Consider the following 21,999-nt stretch of genomic DNA (forward strand, 5'->3'; position numbering starts at 1 on the left):
TTTCAGAGTTACGTTACCCTTGCTGAAGGCTGCAGGAAGATAAAACCTAGTCTACGCGCGAAGTTGTTATTTTCTTGTTTTTTTCTGTAAAAAATGCCTATCGCTGATATCCAGTAAGTGGCAAATTTAATGTTAATAAAAATTATTATACCAAAAAAAAACCTCGTCTGCAATGAAATGCACGGATATGTACATCCAAGCCCCTCCTTGGTGCTCTTCGTTTGTCGTGTCTCTCCTGTACCCACGTCTCATCCCTGCAGCCTCCTGGAGTCTGCCCTGGTCAAATATGCAGGAGCGTCCCATGGTGGGCACTGGTGCCAGCAAGGAGCATGGCCCCTTTGACTGCAGCAGGGGCAGCACAGGAATTATCAGGGTTCATTGGACCTCTCAGGGTCCCCATGCCACTGCACCTGCTGCACCAGGGGTAGCAACGCCCCTGCAGATATGGTTCTGGTTATAACTTGGCATGCATTCCCTGGAGCTGCTGAAGGTCCATAGGGCGCCCCGGCCCCTTGGCACGTGCTGTTACACCAAGCGCCTGACGGTCCGCAGAGCCCCATGAACCCCATTAACAACCATGTACATGCCCTCGTACCCACGTCAGTCTTGAGTACAGCCACCCCCACAACCTTCGTATGTCCCATCACCCCAAACCCCAAACTGTCTCTGTGGTTCCCATAAACTTCCACCCAGATCCCATCATGTTCAAGCCAACTCGCATGTCCCATCACCCCAAAGACATACCCATCGCCTCATGCACCCAAGCATGACCTGCCATCTTCAGAAGTTTCTGCGCCCCAAATCTCCTGTGTCCTATCGTCCCTGTAGGGTCACAGAACTAGAAGATACGTATCCCCGCAAAGGGCTCCAAGCCCAAATATCGACCATTGTTGCGAACTTCACCAAAGTCGCATCATACCCAGGTCCAGGCTGGGTTCCATCACCCTAAATTACTTATGGCCTCTTACCCACACACCTACTTCCCGATCACCCGAACTCTAGAATCTCCAAACTCCCTGCCAAACCCCTCCCCAAACTCTATTCGATGCCCCATCATCCATAGGCCGCCCTATAGGTCCTCACCTGCCCGTCCCTCCTGTGGCCCTCGCCCTCCTCCCTATGGCCCATCGCTCACAACCCGCTCACAGAGGCCTGTTCTTCATCTGTTTAATAGGTTCTCTCTTCAGTCTCCCAAACTCAGGGGAACTGGGGGGCCGGGGTGGGGGGGCTGAGCTCAGGTCTCGACCTTAAACTCGACCGTGAAGAGCGGCAGCTCTGCCGCAGTGGCTGGGGGTGGAGTCCCCATCCGTCGCCTCCAGGTGAAGCAGGAATCCTTAGAGAGCATGGGAGGCTGGAAGTGGCAGCAGACAGCTGGCCCCCGTCCTTACAACCCCCCCCCCCCCCCCTGGCGCGAGCTCCCGGGCCCTTCATCCATCATGTCCTCCTTGCCCCTCCTTCTGGGCGCGGATCGCAGGGTCCTTGCTCTGCAGGCTGGAGGAGCGTGGAGAGTGGGTGGAGAGGAGGAGGCACTGGTGGGGTGGGGGGGGGGGGGGTGAAGGAGGGGACGTGCGAGCCGCAGCCTTCCAGCTTCAGTAGCCCTTCATCACGCAGAGGTGCCGGCTGTGGCCAGCACTTGAAGCACTTGACGACCCGGTCAGCCCATCAAACAGTGGTGCCCCCCCCCCCCCCCCATGGACAGATGGAACTAAGCGTCACTCATGCATGTCAAGGCCTGCCCCTCCCCACCAGGTGGCGCCAGTAAGATTCTTCTGACATGTTCCTGATGCTCCCAAAAGTTGAGTCCTGTTAACCTCTGGACGGCATCTGTTGGACACCTCGAGGCTTGACAAGAGCCCCTCTACCTGCTTCTCGGGGGCCATTTTCCTCAGCAGCATGGCGTATGTTGGTTGGTCCTTCAGCGCGTAGAGTCCTCCTAGTCCCGGGGATGGCTATCACGAACATTAGCCATAGCTCAGGAGAGGCAGTCCAGGATCTGCAGACCCTGGTAAGGCTGAGCCTGGGAGCCAAGGTGGGCATCACGCTGACGTATGGGGCGCTCTTCGTGTGCGGGGTGCTGGGGAACACCCTGGTGATCCGGGTCATCCGGAAGATGAGGGCCCGTTGCCTCATCCAGGCCTCCGTCAGCCAGCACCTCTGCAGCCTGGCCTGCTCCGACCTGCTGGTGCTGTTGGTGGGCATCCCCACGGAGCTCTATGGCATCATCTGGGGGCCGTACCCCTGGCCCAGCGGCACCGTGGGGTGCAAGGGCTTCTACGCGCTCTGGGAGGTGTCCAGCTACGCCACCATCTTCAACATCCTGGCCTTCAGCTGCGAACGGTACCTGGTGACCTGCCACCCGCTGCAGGTCAAGCTGATGGCCAGCTCGCGCACCCGCAAGCTGGTGGCACTGGTGTGGGCCCTCGCCGTGCTCGCTGCCCTGCCCACCCTCTTCACCATGGGCCTGGAGGACGCCTACCTGCCCTTCCACCAGGCTGGGGGGCCGCCGCGGGCCCCGCTCTGGATCTGCACCAACCTCCTGGCCCAGGAACGCCTCTTCGCCATCGCCGTCTGCGTGTCTTTGGCGCTGTATGTGCTGGTGCTCCTGGCCGTGGCGGTGACCTGTCGGAGGATGATGGTGGCCCTGCAGCGCAGCCGCGCCGGCTCCATCTGTGTCCGTGGCCCGGCGAGCCAGGTGCTGGCCACGGGCCGGAGGCCAGGGAGGACGTGCATCCGGAGGCAGAACGTCCTCATGCTGGGTGAGTGCCACCCAGGAAGCCACCCTTCCTTCTCAGCTTCTTTCCATCCATGCCACCAAACGAGTCAATAGAGAGAGCAGGCAGAGGAGATGAGGAGGCAGAGATGCCAAGCCTAGAAGTGGGCACATGTAGCCCCCAGAGCGCCAATTACAGAGGGTTTCCTAGAAAGCATCAGAGCGCGCGCCATGTTCCGTTCACCATGTGCGAGTAGGGCACGCGAGGCCACGCGAGCAGGGCAGTGTGCGAATCGGAGGTGCGAGGGTAGCTGGAGTAGGGCACGGGGACGGAGAGCAGATGAAGTCGGTGGAGCACTGAGAGAAAGCGATGCGGGGCAGAGAGAGCTGATCATGGGACAGTAAAGTAAGTGCAGGTGGGCGGTATGGCGAGTGCGGAGAAGGTAGCGTGGGGGTAGGTGCGGGGGGAATGGAGCAGAGAGAAGACGAGACAGGGCAGGAAGTGGAGAGGAGACGATGGGCGAGGGCGGGCGAGTCATGGCAGTGTGTGAGTGCATGTGAGAAGAAGTGAATGAAGGTGAGAGGGCGACTGCAGGTGGGTAAAGGCAATGCGATGAGATGAGACAGGAAGTGAGTCGAAACTGGGGAACATTTGCTGCAGGGCAGTGAGAGCCGGCGAGACTGTTGTAGGAACCGATGAGATCACAGCGAGTGAAGGTGAAGCGGGGCAGTGAGAGGCAGTGAACGTAATAGGATAGGGTAGAGTAAATGAGACAGGGCAGTGAGAGCAAGGAGATATTGGGGTGAAGTGAGACAGGACAGTGAGTGCAGCTGAGACAGGACAGTGAGAGCGGTGACTGTAGTTGCGGTAGCATGGAGCAGTGTTCGTAAGGCAGGGATATTGTGGGGTCACGTGAGACAGGAAGTTGGTGTAGGTGAGTCAGGACAGTGAGTGCAGGTGAGGCAGGACAGTGAGTGCAGGTGAATCAGGACAGTGAGTGCAGGCGAGGTAGGGCAGTGAGAGCAGGTGAGGTAGGACAGTGAGAGCATGGAGATAGTAAGGTAAAACGAGTCACATCTGTGAGTGCATGTGAGTTACCGCAGTAAATGCAGGTGAGGCAGGACAGTGAGAGCATGGAGATAGTAGGGTCAGAGGAGACAGAAAGTGAATGCAGGTGAGTCAGGACAGTGAGTGCAGGTGAGGTAGGACAGTGGGTGCATGTGAATCAGGACAGTGAGTGCATGTGAGACAAGACAGTGAGAGCATATATATATAGGAGGATCAGGGGAGACAGGAAGTGAGTGCAGGTTAATCAGGACAGTGAGTGGTGGTGAGGCAGGGCAGTGAGAGCAGGGATATAGTGGGGTTAGTGAGACAGGAAGTGAGTGCAGGTGAGTTAGGACAGTGGGTTAGGTGTAGCAGGACATTGAGTGCAAGTGAGGCAGGACAGTAAGAGCATGGAGATAGTAGGGTCAGGTGAGACAGGAAGTGAGTGCAGGTGATTCAGGACAGTGAGTGCAGGTGAGGTAGGACAGTGAGTGCAAGTGAGGCAGGACAGTGAGAGCATGGAGAAAGTAGGGTCAGGTGAGACAGGAAGTGAGTGCAGGTGAGTCAGGACAGTGAGTGCAGGTGAGGTAGGACAGTGAGAGCATGGAGATAGTAAGGTAAAGCGAGTCGCATCTGTGAGTGCACGTGAGTTACCGCAGTGAGTGCAGGTGAGGCAGGACAGTGAGTGCAAGTGAGGCAGGACAGTGAGTGCAGGTGAGGCAGGGCAGTGAGAGCAAGGCAGTGAGAGCAAGTGAGGCAGGACAGTGAGAGCATGGAGATAGTAGGGTCAGGTGAGACAGAAAGTGAGTGTAGGTGAGTCAGGACAGTGAGTGCAGGTGATTCAGGACAGTGAGTGCAGGTGAGGCAGGACAGTGAGTGCAAGTGAGGCAGGACAGTGAGAGCATGGAGAAAGAAGGGTCAATTGAGACAGGAAGTGAGTGCAGGTGAGTCAGGACAGTGAGTGCAGGTGAGGTAGGACAGTGAGAGCATGGAGATAGTAAGGTAAAACGAGTCATGTCTGTGAGTGCATGTGAGTTACCGCAGTGAGTGCAGGTGAGGCAGGACAGTGAGTGCAGGTGAGGCAGGACAGTGAGTGCAGGTGAGGCAGGACAGTGAGTGCAAGTGAGGCAGGACAGTGAGTGCAGGTGAGGCAGGACAGTGAGAGCAGGTGAGGCAGGACAGTGAGTGCAAGTGAGGCAGGACAGTGAGTGCAAGTGAGGCAGGACAGTGAGAGCAGGTGAGGCAGGACAGTGAGAGCAGGTGAGGCAGGACAGTGAGAGCAGGTGAGGCAGGACAGTGAGTGCAAGTGAGTCAGGACAGTGAGTGCAAGTGAGGCAGGACAATGAGAGCAGGTGAGGCAGGACAGTGAGTGCAAGTGAGGCAGGACAGTGAGTGTAAGTGAGGCAAGACAGAGAGAGCAGGTGAGGCGGGACAGTGAGTGCAAGTGAGTCAGGACAGTGAGTGCAAGTGAGGCAGGACAGTGAGAGCAGGTGAGGCAGGACAGTGAGTGCAAGTGAGGCAGGACAGTGAGAGCAGGTGAGGCAGGACAGTGAATGCAAGTGAGGCAGGACAGTAAGTGCAGGTGAGGCAGGGCAGTGAATGCAGGTGGGGCAGGACAGTGAGTGCAGGCGAGCCAGGACAGTGAGTGCAAGTGAGGCAGGACAGTGAGTGCAAGTGAGGCAGGACAGTGAGTGCAGGTGAGGCAGGACAGTGAGTGCAGGTGAGGCAGGACAGTGAGTGCAGATGAGGCAGGACAGTGAGTGCAGGTGAGGCAGGACAGTGAGTGCAAGTGAGGCAGGACAGTGAGTGCAGGTGAGGCAGGACAGTGAGAGCATGGAGATAGTAAGGTAAAATGAGTCATGTCCGTGAGTGCACATGAGTTACCATAGTGAGTGCAGGTGAGGAAGGACAGTGAGTGCAAGTGAGGCAGGGCAGTGAATGCAGGTGGGGCAGGACAGTGAGTGCAGGTGAGGCAGGACAGTGAGAGCAGGTGAGGCAGGACAGTGAGAGCAGGTGAGGCAGGACAGTGAGAGCAGGTGAGGCAGGACAGTGAGTGCAAGTGAGGCAGGACAGTGAGTGCAAGTGAGGCAGGACAGTGAGAACAGGTGAGGCAGGACAGTGAGAGCAGGTGAGGCAGGACAGTGAGAGCAGGTGAGGCAGGACAGTGAGTGCAAGTGAGTCAGGACAGTGAGTGCAAGTGAGGCAGGACAATGAGAGCAGGTGAGGCAGGACAGTGAGTGCAAGTGAGGCAGGACAGTGAGTGTAAGTGAGGCAAGACAGAGAGAGCAGGTGAGGCAGGACAGTGAGTGCAAGTGAGGCAGGACAGTGAGAGCAGGTGAGGCAGGACAGTGAGTGCAAGTGAGGCAGGACAGTGAGAGCAGGTGAGGCAGGACAGTGAATGCAAGTGAGGCAGGACAGTAAGTGCAGGTGAGGCAGGGCAGTGAATGCAGGTGGGGCAGGACAGTGAGTGCAGGCGAGCCAGGACAGTGAGTGCAAGTGAGGCAGGACAGTGAGTGCAAGTGAGGCAGGAAAGTGAGTGCAGATGAGGCAGGACAGTGAGTGCAGGTGAGGCAGGACAGTGAGTGCAGGTGAGGCAGGACAGTGAGTGCAGGTGAGGCAGGACAGTGAGTGCAGATGAGGCAGGACAGCGAGTGCAAGTGAGGCAGGACAGTGAGTGCAGGTGAGGCAGGACAGTGAGTGCAAGTGAGGCAGGACAGTGAGTGCAGGTGAGGCAGGACAGTGAGAGCATGGAGATAGTAAGGTAAAATGAGTCATGTCCGTGAGTGCACGTGAGTTACCATAGTGAGTGCAGGTGAGGAAGGACAGTGAGTGCAAGTGAGGCAGGACAGTGAGTGCAGGTGAGGCAGGGCAGTGAATGCAGGTGGGGCAGGACAGTGAGTGCAGGTGAGGCAGGACAGTGAGAGCAGGTGAGGCAGGACAGTGAGAGCAGGTGAGGCAGGACAGTGAGAGCAGGTGAGGCAGGACAGTGAGAGCAGGTGAGGCAGGACAGTGAGAGCAGGTGAGGCAGGACAGTGAGAGCAGGTGAGGCAGGACAGTGAGAGCAGGTGAGGCAGGACAGTGAGAGCACGGAGCTAGTAGGATCAAGTGAAACAGGAGGTGAGCATAGGTGAGTCAGGACAGTGAGAGCAGGTGAGGCAGGACAGTGAGAGCAGGTGAGGCAGGACAGTGAGAGCAGGTGAGGCAGGACAGTGAGTGCAGGTGAGGCAGGACAGTGAGAGCAGGTGAGGCAGGACAGTGAGAGCAGGTGAGGCAGGACAGTGAGAGCACGGAGCTAGTAGGATCAAGTGAAACAGGAGGTGAGCATAGGTGAGTCAGGACAGTGAGTGCAGGTGAGGCAGAGTACAAAGAGCTGCGGAGACAGCTCGACCAGTGCAGGGATATCATAGGAGTGAACTGTCCTTGAGCACTGGACACCAGATATTTTCCTGAGCACTGGACTCTTGGGGTTTTCCTGCACACTCGGCTGTCCGGTCTTCAAGACACTGGTTGTCTTCAGTGTTACTATGCAGTGAACACTGGGTATTCCGCATCACTGGACATTGGGGCATTCAATCAATCAATCAGGGGTTTATAAAGCGCGCTTCTCACTCGTGAGGGTCTCAAGGCGCTGGGGGGGGGGGAGCGGCTCCGGATCAGCCGAAGACCCAGGTCTTGAGGTCCTTCCTGAACGTGTGCAGGGTTGGGGAGCATCTGATGTTCACAGGGAGATCGTTCCAGGCTTTCGCTGCGATGTAGGAGAAAGCTCTCCCGCCGGTTCTCTTTCTGTGGATGCGGGGAACCTTAGCCAGGGCGAGGTCGGCGGAGCGGAGGTTCCTCTTGGGTACGTCGAAGGATAGCCTCTTGTTGAGGTAGTTGGATCCGATGTTGTTGAGGGATTTGTAAGAATGGGTGAGGAGTTTGAAGTTGACCCTCTTCTCGACGGGGAGCCAGTGGAGGCCTCGTAGGTGTTGGGTCATGTGCTCATGGCACGGTGTCCCGAGGATGAGTGTGGCTGCGGCGTTCTGAATGGTTTGTAATTTATGTAGAAGAGTTTTGTTGATTCCAGCATAGAGGGCGTTGCCGTAGTCCAGTCTGCTGGTTATGAGTGCGTGGGTGACAGTCCTTCTTCAGTCTGGGGGGATCCATTTGAAGGTCTTACGGAGGATGCGAAGGCATTTGAAGCTGGTGGAGTCAACGGGGTTGATCTGGCGGTTCATGGAGAGGGAGGAGTCGAGGATGATGCCGAGGTTCCGGGCGTGGTCTGTAGGGGTGGGTGGGCTCCCGAGGGCCGGGGACCACCAGGTGTTGTCCCAGGCAGTTGTGCAGGGTCTGAGGACGAGGATCTCGGTTTTCTCTAAGTTTAGCTTCAGGCAGCTGTCCTTCATCCAGGAGGCCACGTTCTTTATTCCTTCCTGGAAGCAGAGTCTGGTGTCTTCGGGATTCTTCATGAGCGAGAGGATGAGTTGGGTGTCGTCGGCGTAGGATACGATGTTGAGTCCATGCAGTCTGACGATGGCGGCGAGAGGGGCCATGTAGATGTTGAAGAGCGTAGGGCTGGGAGATGATCCCAGGGGTACTTCGCAGCTGATTTCTGTAGGTTTGGAGAGGAGGGGTGAGAGTCGGATCCTCTGTGTTCTGTCGGAAAGGAAGGACCGGATCCAGTCGAGGGCGGTTCCTTGTATTCCTGCGTCGTCAAATCTGGCAGCGAGCGTGCGATATGAGACAGTGTCGAATGCTGCGGAGAGGTCTAGAAGGATGAGGGCCGCAGTGTGTCCCTGATCCAGTAGCATGCGGATGTCGTCGGTGGCGGTGAGGAGGGCAGTCTCGGTGCTGTGGTTGTGGCGGAATCCAGACTGAGAGGCGTCCATGATGGAGTTCTCTTCTATGAAGGCGGTCAGCTGGGTGTTTACGATTCTCTCGTGACTTTGGCCGCAAAGGGGAGGAGAGAGATGGGCCGGTAGTTTTTTAGGTCCGTAGGGTCGGCCGTTGGTTTCTTGAGGAGGAGTTTTACTTCTGCCCGGTTCCAGTAGTCTGGGCAGATGCCTGATCTGAGGGAGGCGTTGATGGTTTGTTGCAGTTCGGGTGCGAGGTCTGTGGCGGCCCTGTGGAATATGTGCGGTGGGCAGGGGTCCGTTGGGGCTCCAGAGTGTGTTTTCTTCATGGTCGCGGTGATGAGTTTGACGGTGGCGGGTTCCCATGACGTGATGGTCTGTTTGTCGGTGGTGGTGGGTAGAGGGGTGCTGTTAGTCGTTGGTTCGCTGAAGTTGTCATAGAGGGCCTTGATCTTCAGATGGAAGTAGGAGCTGAGCTAGTCACAGAGTTCCTGGGAGGGAGTGACACCCGTGGATTCGCAGGAGAGTTTGGCGAACTGCTGTATGATGCTGAACAGTTCCTTTGCATTGGATACGTGGGTCTAGACTTTGTCTCTTTTGAAGGTCCGTTTGGTGTCTCTTATGCGTTGGTGGTAGTCCTTCAGGGAGCTCTTGTTGTTGTTCCGTGGTTCTCAAGTTCCGCCAGGTTGTCTTTAGGCGTCTGCAGGCGCGTCTGGCTTCTAGAAGTTCTGCAGTGAGCCAGGCGGCTTTTAGCAAGCGTTGTCTGGCGGGGGCGGAGGGGTGCAAGCTTGTCGGTGCAGCAGGAGACCCAGCGGTGGAATTCTCTGGCTGCGGAGTTGGTGTTGTTCGTGGTGATGGGGGGGCTTTGATGGAGGGCAGTGCGGAGGTGTTCCTCTGTGACCTTGCTCCTGTTCTGTTGTAGCGGGCGAGGGGCGGGTTTGGGTGCGATGGTGGTGTTGAAGGTGAAATGGATGCAGTAGTGGTCAGTCCAGGGGGGTTGGGTAGTGTGGCTGAAGAGGATGTTCGTCCCTCCTGCAAAGATGGGGTCTAGGGTGTGACCCGCTCTGTGGGTGGGTGTGTTGACGAGCTACCTCAGTCCAAGGTTGTCGAGGTTGTCGAGGAGAGTGGTCGAGTCGGGGTTCGTTGCCGTTGTCGAGGTGGAAATTCAGGTCCCCGAGTAGAATGTAGTCCGTGGAGGTGATGGCGTGGGGTGCGGCGACTTCTGGGATGGTGGTTGCGTGGTGAGCACTGCTTGTCTTTAGTATTACTAAGCAGTGAACACTGGTTATTCCTGAGCACTGGAAATTGAGGCATTCTAGACACTGCTTGTCTTTAGTATTACTATGCAGTGAACACAGGGTATTCCTTAGCACTGGACATTGGGGCATTCTAGACACTGCTTGTCTTTAGTATTACGATGCAGTGAACACTGGGTTTTCCTTAGCACTGGACATTGGGGCATTCAAGACACTGCTTGTCTTTAGTGTTACTATGAAGGTAACACTCCGGTATTCCTGAGCACCGGACACTGGGGCACTGAAGACACTGCTTGTCTTTAGTATTACTATATAGTAAACATTCGGGATTCCTGAGCACAGGTCATTGAGGCTTTCAAGACACTGCTTGTCTTAAGTATTACTATGCAGCGAACCCCGGGTATTCCGGATCACTGCACATTGGGGCACTCAAGCACTGATGGTCTTAAGTATTACTATGCAGTGAACACTGGTTACTGCTGAGCACTGGACACTGGGGCATTGTAGACACTGCTTATCTTTAGTATTACTATGCAGTATACTGGTTATTCCTGAGCACTGGGCTTTGGGGCACTCAAAACACTGCTTGTCTTAAGTATTACTATGCAGTGAACACTGGGTATTCCTGAGCACTGGACACTGGGACATTCATGACACTGCTTGTCTTTAGGTTTACTATGCAGTATACTGGTTATTCTTGAGCACTGAGCATTGGGGCTTTCAAGACGCTGCTTGTCTTTAGTATTACTATAAAGTAAACATTCGGTATTCCTGAGCAATGGTCATTGAGGCTTTCTAGACACTGCTTGTCTTTAGTATTACTATAGAGTGAACACTGGATATTCCTGAGCACTGGACATTGGGTTGTTCAAGCACTGCTTGTCTTTAGTATTACTGTGCAGTGAACACTGCGTATTCCTGAGCAATGAGCATTGAGGCATTCTAGACACTGCTTGTTCTAAGTGTTACTGAACAATGAACACTTACGTATTTCTTATCACTGAACACTTTTTGCTCATCTGCACTGACTGAACACCTGATCACTGAACACTGGTAGGGCCCGATTCACAGAACTGACTTAAGACAAAATTCTAAACTTACTACCATTTTGGTATTCACAGAAGGCATTTACTCATTTTGGTATTCACAGAAGGTACTTACTCATTTCGGTATTCACAGAAGTTAGGAGTCCTAACTTTAGGACTCCTAAATGCCTTCTGTGAATACCGAAAGTCTTAAAATTAGGATTTTTCTCAATTTAGAAGTAGTAAAGTTAGGACTCCTAACTTTAGGACTCCTAAATGCCTTCTGTGAATGCCGAAAGCCTTAAAATAAGGATTTTTCTCAGTTTAGTAGTAGTATAGTTAGGACTCCTAACTTTAGGACTCCTAAATGCCTTCTCTGAATACCGAAAGTCTTAAAATTAGGATTTTTCTCAATTTAGTAGTAGTAAAGTTAGGAGTCCTAACTTTAGGACTCGTAAAAATCCTAATTTTAAGACTTTCGGTATTCACAGAAGGCATTTAGGAGTCCTAAAGTTAGGACTCCTAACTTTTGTGAATACCGAAATGAGTAAGTGCCTTCTGTGTATACCAAAATGAGTAAGTGCCTTCTGTGAATACCAAAATGGTAGTAAGTTTAGGATTTTGTCTTAAGTTAGTTCTATGAATCGGGCCCGTAGTATTTAAGTGCACTGGGGAGAGGGAGAATGCGCGTTTGAGCACGAGGGGCATTTCTGAGCAGCGCACACTAGGAGAGGGTTATTCCTGCATGCTGGGCCCTGGAGATGGTTCCGGGTACTGACACTAGATTTATTGCGGAGCGCTAGACACAGGTTTCCCTAAGCACTAGACACTTGGGATGTTCAACAACACTAGATACAAGGCATACTTCTGAACACAGGGCACTGAGATCATATCTGATCACTTGACAGTCGGTTATCCATCAGCACTGAGGATTTCGCGGCCCCGCACACTGAGATCGCTTCCTGAGCACTAGGAAATCGTAATGTCCCGTGAAGTCATTCTTGCCCATGGAACTCGGGCCGAGGGGTATTTGTGCGCACTGCACGCTGGAGGTATTCCTCACTTGGAGCATCTCTGATCACTGGACAATGGGCATATTCCTGAGTACCACACAAAGAGTAATATATTTAACACTTTAAAATCAACACATTCCTTTGCACTGAGTACTACAAGTATTTTCAATACTGGGCACGACTGTGGTAGTATTCCTAAAAACTGGAACCTGGGGGAGAGATACCCTTGTGCCCTAGACACTGGAGACTTTCTGTGTGTGGACACTGGGGTAGGTATTTGATGGACACTGGGGTGTCACTGAGTACTAGACACTGGGGGGTTTCCTCACACTGGACTCAGGTCTGGAGCGTTGGTCAGTGGAGTACTCAGCCCTGCTCATTCCTGAGCACTGGGTACTGTGGAAACCCATGATCACTGCACACCAGTAGCTTGTTGATTCATGGGCACTGGGTCAGTGGTATTATTGAACACTAAACATGGGGTGTACCTGAGCACTGGACACCGGGTATATTACTGGGCGTTGGACACTGGGTGACAGGTATTTTTGAGTATTGGTACATCAGTATATTTTTCAGCACTCGACACTGGGGTATTCCTGAACTCTCGACTCTAGACGCATTCTCAGCACTGGACATTGGTATCTTTGAGTATTGGTACATTTCTTATCACTCAACAGTAGGATATTCCTGAATACTGGACATTAGGTGCATTCTCAACACTGGGCACGGGTATCTTTGAGTATTGGTAAATTGGTATATTTCTCCGCAATCGCACTGGGGTATTCCTAAATACTGGACAATAGGTGCATTCTCAGCACTGGACATGGGTACCTTTGAGTATTGGTAGTTCGAGACATTCTGTAGTGTATTGGGCACTGGGGTATGTCTGAGCTGTGGACATGGCATCTTTCTGAGCAGTGGATAGTAAGATTACACTTGATCACTGCACACTAGTGGCTCTGTTGTCCACGGGGCACTGTGGAAGTGGTATTCCTGTCCTCTGGACACGGTGGTTGTTCCTAAGTCCGCGTCGCTGGACATGCCCCTGAGTACTAAACACTGAAGTCTGTTAATGTCTCGAGAACTGGAAACTGGAAAAGGGGCATCCCTGAGAAATGAAAACTGGTTTGTTCCAGTGTATCAGGCAGTTGGCTATTCCAGTGGCTTAGACACAAAAAGACGCCTGGGTATTGGACACTGAGGTATACCGTAGACCTATACATTGGACACAGGAGTAGTTCAGTGCACTGGACAGTGGGGTACTCGGCCGCATTGGGCACAGGGGTATTCCTGTGTATTGGACAGTGGGGTATTCCCCTACATTGGAAAGTGAGATATTCCTGTATATTGGACAGTGGGGTACTCGGCTGCATTTGGTACTGGAGTATTCCTGTATATTGGACAGTGGGGTATTCCCCTGCATTGGAAAGTGAGATATTCCTGTATATTGCACAGTGGGGTACTCGGCTGCATTGGGCATGGGGTATTCCTGCGTATTGGACAGTGGGGTATTCCCCTGCATTGGAAAGTGAGATATTCCTGTATATTGGACCGTGGGGTACTCGGCCGCATTGGGCACGGGGTATTCCTGCGTATTGGACAATGGGACATTCCCCTGCATTGGAAAGTGGGGTATTCCTGTACATTGGACAGTGAGATATTCCTGTATATTGGACAGTGGGGTACTCGGCTGCATTTGGTACTGGAGTATTCCTCTATATTGGACAGTGGGGTATTCCCCTGCATTGGAAAGTGAGATATTCCTGTATATTGGACAGTGAGGTACTCGGCTGCATTGGGCACAGGGGTATTCCTGTATATTGGACAGTGGGGTATTCCCCTGCATTGGAAAGTGAGATATTCCTGTATATTGGACAGTGGGGTACTCGGCTGCATTGGGCATGGGGTATTCCTGTGTATTGGACAGTGGGGTATTCCCCTGCATTGGAAAGTGAGATATTGCTGTACATTGGACAGAGGGGTATTCCTGTACATTGGACAGCAGGGTATTCCTGTACATTGGACAGTGGGGTATTCCTGTACATTGGACAGCAGGGTATTCCTGTACATTGGACAGTGGGGTATTCCGCTGCATTGGACAGTAAGGCAGTCCTCTGCATTGGGCACTGGGGTATTCTTGTACATTGGACAGCGGGGTATTATTGGACATTGGACAGTGAGGTATTATTGGACATTGGACAGTGGGGTATTCTTGTATATTGGACAGCAGGGTATTATTGGACAGTGGGGTATTATTGGACATTGGACAGTGGGGTATTCTTGTATATTGGACAGCAGGGTATTATTGGACAGTGGGGTATTATTGGACATCGGACAGTGGGGTACTCCTGTATATTGGACAGCGGGGTAATCTGATGCTTTGGGTTCTGCATTGGACTTTGATGTATTCCTGTACGTTTGATATTGGAGCCATACCAGGGCACTGGGCACTAGGATATTCTGAGCCTGCACACAGGCTGTATTCTTGAGCACCAGAAAAGGAGGGGTTCAGTGTGATGAATCCTTGGGTATTCCTATACACTGAACACTGGTGCATTACTGCACATTGGGCTCGGCATTATTGCTGTCCATTGGACTGTGGAGTAGTACAGCGCAGTAGGCATTGGTGTATTCCGGTGCAGTGGACAAAGAGGTATTGCAGTGCATTAGTCATTAATGTATTCGTGCCCACTGGACATTGAGGTGTTCCTGTCCCTGGGACACTGTGGTACACGTAAGCAGTGGACATTGGGATATTGCAGACTCTGCATACTGGTTGCATTCTTGAGCACCAGAAACTGGAGTGTTCAGTGTATGTGACACTGGAGTGTTACTGTACATTAGACATAGTACAGTGTAGTATAGTATAGTATAGTATAGTGTAGTATACTGTAGCGTAGCGTAGTATAGTATAGTATAGTATAGTGTAGTATTGTATAGTATAGTGTAGCATAGCGTAGCATAGCATAGCATAGTACAGTGTAGTGTAGCATAGCATAGCATAGCACAGCACAGTACAGTGCAGTGTAGTGTAGCGTAGTACCGTACAGTACAGTACAGTGTAGTGTAGCGTAGCATAGCACAGCATAGCATAGTACAGTACAGTACAGTATAGTATAGTGTAGTATAGTGTAGTATAGTGTAGTATAGTGTAGTATAGTATAGTATAGTGTAGTGTTGTGTAGCGCAGCATAGCATAGCATAGCGTAGTGTAGTGTAGTGTAGCGTAGCGTAGCGTAGCACAGCACAGCGCAGTGCAGTGCAGTGTAGTGTAGTGTAGTATAGCGTAGTATAGTATAGTATTGTATAGTATAGTACAGTATAGTATAGTATAGTGTAGCGTAGTGTAGTATAGTGTAGTATAGTGTAGTGTAGTGTTGTGTAGCGCAGCATAGCATAGTGTAGTGTAGTGTAGCGTAGCGTAGCACAGCACAGCACAGGGCAGTGCAGTGTAGTGTAGTGTAGTGTAGCGTAGTATAGTATAGTATTGTATAGTATAGTACAGTATAGTATAGTATAGTGTAGCGTAGTGTAGTATAGTAAAGTTTAGTACACCAGACTGTGGGATAGTACATTGGGCACTGGTGTATTTCAGTGCACCGGGCACTGGAGTATTCCAGTGCATTGGAGACTGGAGTATTCTGGTGCACTGGACACTGTGGTTTTCCGGTGCACAGGAGTCTGGAGTATTCTGGTGCACTGCAGACTGGAGTATTCTGGTGTGCATTGGAGACTGGAGTATTGCGGTGCACTGGAGACTGGAGTATTGCTGTGCACAGGAGACTGGAGTATTGCTGTGCACAGGAGACTGGAGTATTGCTGTGCACAGGAGACTGGAGTATTGCGGTGCACAGGAGACTGGAGTATTCCAGTGCACTGGACACCGCGGCATTGCTGCACATGGGACACTGAGCTATATCTGAGCAGTGGCACTAGCATATTCCTGAGCACCACTCTGGCTGTGTCCCAGAGCACTAGACTGTGGGGTTTTTAGGTCTCGGCTGCGAAGGCTGCGCTTGCGCAGTCTCGCTCCGAGATTTAATGACTTGGAGAAGAGGGGCTTGAACCCGCCCCTCTTCTCCCCTGTTCTCCATTGGCTGGCCTCTTGAATGCTGGCCAGCCATTGGAGAAGAGGTCAGTCATTCCAAACAGGCCCCGTCCTTTTCGGATCGGGGGGCGTGTTTTTTGCAAGAAGTCTCAAGGAGGAGACAACAGCAAAACACGCCCCCGAATCCGAAAAGGACGCTGCCTTTCTCCGAGGCATTTCTGCTCTGCCTCGGAGAAAGGCGGCTGTGTCTTCCGGTGCTGCCTTGCCTAAAAAAACACACACAAAAACGTTGTGCTACCACTCGACCCCTAGAATCTACTTTAAACTTGTTCGCTACGTACTCGAGAAGTCTACCCTGTGACTGGACAAAAGAGAGAGAAATCCAAATCTTTGAAATTAACATCTGCGCCGGACAAGACTTGTGCAAGCCCCACGGAAGGAAGGGAGGAATAAACTACTTTACTGAGAGCAGGTAGGGAGCGCGTTCTTGCTCTCCAGGCCTGCCCCTATAAACACGACAGCAGGAAGTCAGAGCGGGGTAATGTTCGCCACGCCAGGCCCCTCCTCTGACCCAGCCGCGCTGATGCCGCTGCTCCCCGGGCCGTCCTCGCCAGTTGGATGTACATTTCCGCTGGCAGGCGGTGGCGCCGGTACTTCGTGCGGGGACAGGTTGCCTCGGACACCAGCGGGCCCCCGGCTTCATGTACTCTGCAGCCTCCATGAGCAGCGAGGAGGGGCGCGGGCAGGCGACCGAGCCCAAGACGAGGAGTCCCGGCGACACCGCGGACGGGATGGCTGAGTCTGACAGGAGGATCGTGGAGGCGCATGACAAGGCATGCCGGGTAACCACACGTCCCAGCAGTGAGCCGCCATGGCGACTCTGTGTCCTTACAAGCCCCTCCCCTGTCCCAACTCCTCTGCCTTCTCAGGGGGGCAGACATCATAGCACCACCCTGATCCCGCACAGCTGACTTCAGGCATGTCACATGTTTTAAGGTGCACGTGACGGGACCGGATTTAGGAATTTTAGTTTAAGTGGCCAGGATTGGGTATGAATGTAATGTTTTGGAATCTAGAGAGACACTGGCAGTAGTTTGGTTATGCCATGTTCTTTTGAGCGCCGAATAGCTGGTGTATAGGTTTGTGTACGGTTCTTCATCCCGATGAGACATGGTTTGTGCATAGCTCATATATGTGTTTTTGAATTTAAACAATATTTAATGGGGTTTTACATGGGGTTTCTCCTGCTGTCATGCCTACAGTGACAGGAACTGATTTCAAAAGATTACAAGGGTTGCCTTTCTGGATACCTGCTTATCACGTGCACTGCATAGATCTAATATATGTAGATTCTGTTTTGCTCTATTAAAACATAACTACATGAGGATTTTGTATAGCAAACATCCTGAACTGAATGTCTTAAAGGTGGTCACAGATTTGATGCTCAATTCAAATGAGGGATAGTGAAGTAAAGTTATTTGCTTAGTATCACACAATTTGGTGAAGTGGGGAGGTTTCTTCCTCTCACTGGATGAATATTTCCTTGCTTTGCCCTGTACGAGCAAGGGACAATGCTGTCTGTTCACTTTTTTCATGTTCTAAATTTGGAAACTATGTTCCATAAATACACATATCACATGCTAGTTTAATGTGACGATATATGTATAAAACCTTAAAATGCCTTTCCTGAGCAATATTAAGCCGAAGGTGAGACAGGGGACTGGTTTTATGTTACTATAGCTGCATTCCCAAGACTTAGCATACTGTAGAAAGACGTATCGTGCGAAAAGCTCCTTGAAGGCATTCACATCCATTAACAAGCATTTACAATGCAACGGTCTCGGCATTGTTAAAGTTAGAGCTATCGGCATTGCTCATGACAATGCCGTTTCTTTAAATGTTTTAAAAACAAAAACATAAACAAAAATAATGTAATGAGCAATGCCAATAGCTCTAACTTTACCAATGCCGAGACCATTGCATTGTAAATGCTTGTTTGAGTAGTGGACACTGGGGTTGCACTGGATCTCGTCTGCACATTGGGCACGGGGGTATTTACCTGATCACTCGACTGAGAGCTGTGCACAGGAGGGGTGTTGTTTGGCAGTGAACATTGTAGGGATTTCCGACAATTTTTCTGAGAAGTGGAGACAATGGGGAGTGTACTTCTGAGCAGGGGGTGGGGTGTGGTGGGGGTTCTGTGAACAGAACGGGGGGATCAAACAGCACTGAGGACATTTCTGAGCCCTGGGTACGGAGGAGGACGGGTGTTGTGGGTGTTCCTGAGCACTTGTCACGTGTGGCATTAGCGGACATTGGTTCGGTGGTATTCCTGAACACAGGGCACCCCTAGTCTTCCTGAGCATTGGACACTGAGTCATGCTTCGGATTACGCTAAATTACACCCCTGAATGCTGCGTAGAATTTAATGCAGATGGTCTTTTATCTACCTACTAAAAGTGGTGGAGGGGAAGAAATACTTCATAACAATACTTCAATTTAGCAAACCTGAAAAGACCACAGACTCCTTCTTTAGGTTTGTCACTTTATTAGAAGGCCAAAAATAACACGATGTATACACATCGCAAAATCAACATATATAGGTATAGGAAAATCAGTACAGAGCTGATTCTACGAATATAAGTAATTCGGCATAAGAAAAATACAATTGTGAATCTCAGGATCAGGATACAACTCAGGATAGAAGCAGAGTCTAAATCTCTTTTCATTAGAAATAAAACAAATCTGTCCCTACACTACACTAAGAGAAGATGCTATCTAATACCCGTCCATCAAGTCCCAAAGGTGTCAGCACGTGTTGACTTCCTAGGAAGTACTCACGTCAAATGGGTTAAGGTGCTTAAGGCTCGGAGCGAGTTCTAAGATGCTCCTTTCTCTCCGAAAGCTAGCAGAAGTATGGGGTCTCTGTCCCTGCACATCATACAATATAGAATTCGATTCTCTGCTTCATCCTGGAAAAATTTCTATCCCAACTTTTTCTATTTGGGGAGTTTCACACTCTGTTAATTAAATTATTTCTGTTCATCAAGTCAACCTTGGTTCCCAGACCAGCCAGACACGCAGGAGATCCTCCCTTCTCGCTTCCAACCGTCTTCAAAGCATCCCTTGTATCTGTTTCCATCTGAAACTAACGAGTTGGCATTCCGATACCTGCAGTAGGATGAGATCACGGCTATTTCTTGAAAACAACATGCATTTAATTATTTATTTCATAAGAAGCCAAGGAAATGCAAAAACAAATACAGTCTTGGGCCTAGGAACTCGGGCAATTTAAACTAAACACGGTTACATTATATGGTTATAAATTGTCCTGCTCTTTGTATATTCAAGCATGACGTACATACATAATCATATTATAACATTTCACTACAATGAATGTTTAAACGAGTCTACTGGATACATGTTAATGATCATAAAACACTGCAAACAATATGGATATATGTGTAGGTGCATAGCACCCATGAATATAATGCACCCATACAATATAGAGTGCTGAAAGCGCTCTATCACTTCTGAGCACCTGGACTAGAGTGGTGTCCTGTGGAGTGGAACAGGGTGCACCCCTGAGCAATGGAGAGAAGAGGAATTCTAGCCACCACGGTCCTCGTTCAGTACTGTCTCCATGGAGACCAGCCCAGTCAAAGCATATTGCTCCCAGCAGCCCTACAGAGCCTGACTTCATCCATCACTGGTTAGTCTGTGCATGTTAGCCCACCTCTGCTCCCTTACTCCCCTGCCTCTACCCTCACCTGTCAATCAATGCATTCCCAGCTCAGCATGGGTCCCCTGATGGCTTGCCCAGGTTTCCAAACCCCACTAGACCATCTTTGTTGCTCACCTCCTCATAAGTACGCTGAAAGACCTCAGTGTGGAATAAATGATCTGCTGTGAGTTGGGCCGCCGTCAATATTTTGTACATTCATGACTGATGGTGGAACTGGGATGGTTGGTATTTGCTGTCATAAGCTTTTAATGACCTTCACCCTATCCTTCCATTTCCCAGGCTGCATCGTTGGTGCACTGGCTGTGTGCTGGGTCCCGTTCCAGGCCCGACGTCTAATGATGGTGCTGCGCTCCAAGAGCCAATGGACAGAGGGCTACTACCGCTCCTACATCACGCTCCAGCCAATCACCAACTCCTTCTACTACCTGAGCTCCAGCATCAACCCTCTGCTTTACAACCTGACCTCCCTGCAGTTCCGCAGGGCCTTCAGGCACCACCTGAACCCTTGTGCCCGCCCACAGTGGAAGCAGAGATCCCCAATCAGCTCCCTCAAGCAGCAGGAGTCCATGGACCTGCAGAGCCTTGACCGCCCCTCCCGAAGCGGACATCTGTGACACGTGGACGGTCAAAGCCTTAATATAACTGCACCATTTTAATATATACTACATTTCAAATGTCCATATGAAAATATTCAATGACCATTGTACAATGTAAGAATATTTGAAGCTGAATCCCAAAGTGTAATTAAGTATTTCATTTATATTTGGAATACTGTGCCACTGTATGCTGTGCGAAGCTAAATCTAATCTTTGCAACACACCAGGAAAGAGCAATTTAGGGTGCTGAAGAAGTCTGAATATACAATTGTTAACAACTCCCTCCTTTGTTATCCTATTGAAGAATATGTGGCAGTAACAAGGAAATTCATTCATAGATTAGCTGAATTTGAAGTAAGCCTGATTGCTTAATGTTCCTATCACAATTATTCAATGTGGATAATACCTAGAGTCAATACGGATGGCTTTTAGCACCCAGGTATGAAAAGACTGAAATAACATATGATATCTTTCACTCCATACTCTAATATATCCTGCAGATGACCACTTCACCCACTAAGCTGTCCGAAACATGCCAATAAAGTACTGTTATCTCCTATTATACACATGTAAAGTTCACAGAGACCTGGTGCGATAAAACACATCTATCACTATTTGTTTTTGCTAAAAGATCCTTAATTAGTATGATAACATTGTAATGTTCATTGATCTCTGATGTCTGTGCATAGCACCATCGATGGGTCTTTTTTATGAAGTCATAATGTATAAAACACAAGACTTTGTATGAAATAAAGATGGATATTTTTTTAATTGAATATTTCTGTCAGTTTGTAAGAGATAAAGACTAAGAAAAATGAAACCATCAATCAATCAGGGATTTATATAGCCTGCTACTCCCCCGTGAGGGTCTCAAGGCACGGGGGGAAGGGCGGCAGCTCCGGATCAGTTGAAGAGCCAGGTCTTGAGGTCCTTCCTGAACGTGTGCAGGGTCGGGGAGCATCTGATGTTCACAGGGAGCTCGTTCCAGGTCTTGGCTGCGATGTGGGAGAAGGCTCTCCCACCTGTTCTGTTTCTGCGGATGCGGGGGACCTCTGCCAGGGCGATGTCGGCGGATCGGAGGGTGCGTGGCAGGATAATCTTTCGTTGAGGTATTTGGGTCCGATGTTGAGTGATTTGTAGGCGTGGGTGAGGAATTTGAAGGTGATCCTCTTCTCGACAGGGAGCCAGTGGAGGTCTCATAGGTGTTGGGTCATGTGTTCGGGACACGTTGCCCCCAGGGTGAGTCTGGCTGCAGAGTTCTGGATGGTTTGGAGTTTTTGTAGATGGGTTCTGTTGACACCGGCGTATAGGGCGTTGCCGTAGTCCAGTCTGCTGGTTACGAGTACATGGGTGATGGTTCTCCTGCAGTCGGGGGGGATCCATTTGAAAATCTTGCGGAGGACGTGTAGGCAGTTGAAACTGGTGGATGCGACGGCATTGATCGGCGGTTCATGGAGAGGGAGGAGTCGAGGATGATGCCGAAGTTTCGTGCGTGGTCTGTGGGGGTGGGCGGGCTCCTGAGGGCGGCAGGCCACCAGGTGTTGTTCCAGGCGGAGGTGCAGGGTCCGAGGATGAGGACCTCGGTCTTCTCAGTGTTCAGCTTCAAACAGCTGTCTTTCATCCAGGCTGCCACATTCTTCATTCCTTCCTGGTACAGAGTCTGTTGTCTTTGGGCTTCTTCGTGAGTGAGTGGATGAGCTGGATGTCGTCGGAGTGGGATACAATA

At 51.0% G+C, this 21,999-nt stretch overlaps 1 protein-coding gene across 1 annotated transcript; it reads left to right on the forward strand.

The window, feature by feature from the left end:
• Positions 1-1,700: 1,700 nt before the first annotated feature.
• Positions 1,701-21,044, forward strand: LOC146863512 (G protein-coupled receptor 39-like). Its single transcript, XM_085642945.1, has 2 exons — positions 1,701-2,756; positions 19,957-21,044. The coding sequence occupies exons 1-2, from the start codon at positions 1,901-1,903 to the stop codon at positions 20,289-20,291; spliced, it is 1,191 nt and encodes a 396-aa protein (XP_085499071.1). The 5' UTR covers positions 1,701-1,900; the 3' UTR covers positions 20,292-21,044.
• Positions 21,045-21,999: the final 955 nt, after the last annotated feature.

Source organism: Triturus cristatus, chromosome 2_2 (genome assembly GCF_964204655.1).
Source record: "Triturus cristatus chromosome 2_2, aTriCri1.1, whole genome shotgun sequence".
Lineage (NCBI taxonomy): Eukaryota > Metazoa > Chordata > Amphibia > Caudata > Salamandridae > Triturus > Triturus cristatus.

Bases quoted from the DNA above. Each gene is read 5' to 3' on its own strand.
- LOC146863512 (XM_085642945.1), top strand. From the start codon at position 1,901: ATGTTGGTTGGTCCTTCAGCGCGTAGAGTCCTCCTAGTCCCGGGGATG. The intron at 2,757-19,956 runs GTGAGTGCCACC...TCCATTTCCCAG, and splicing joins GCAGAACGTCCTCATGCTGG to GCTGCATCGTTGGTGCACTG.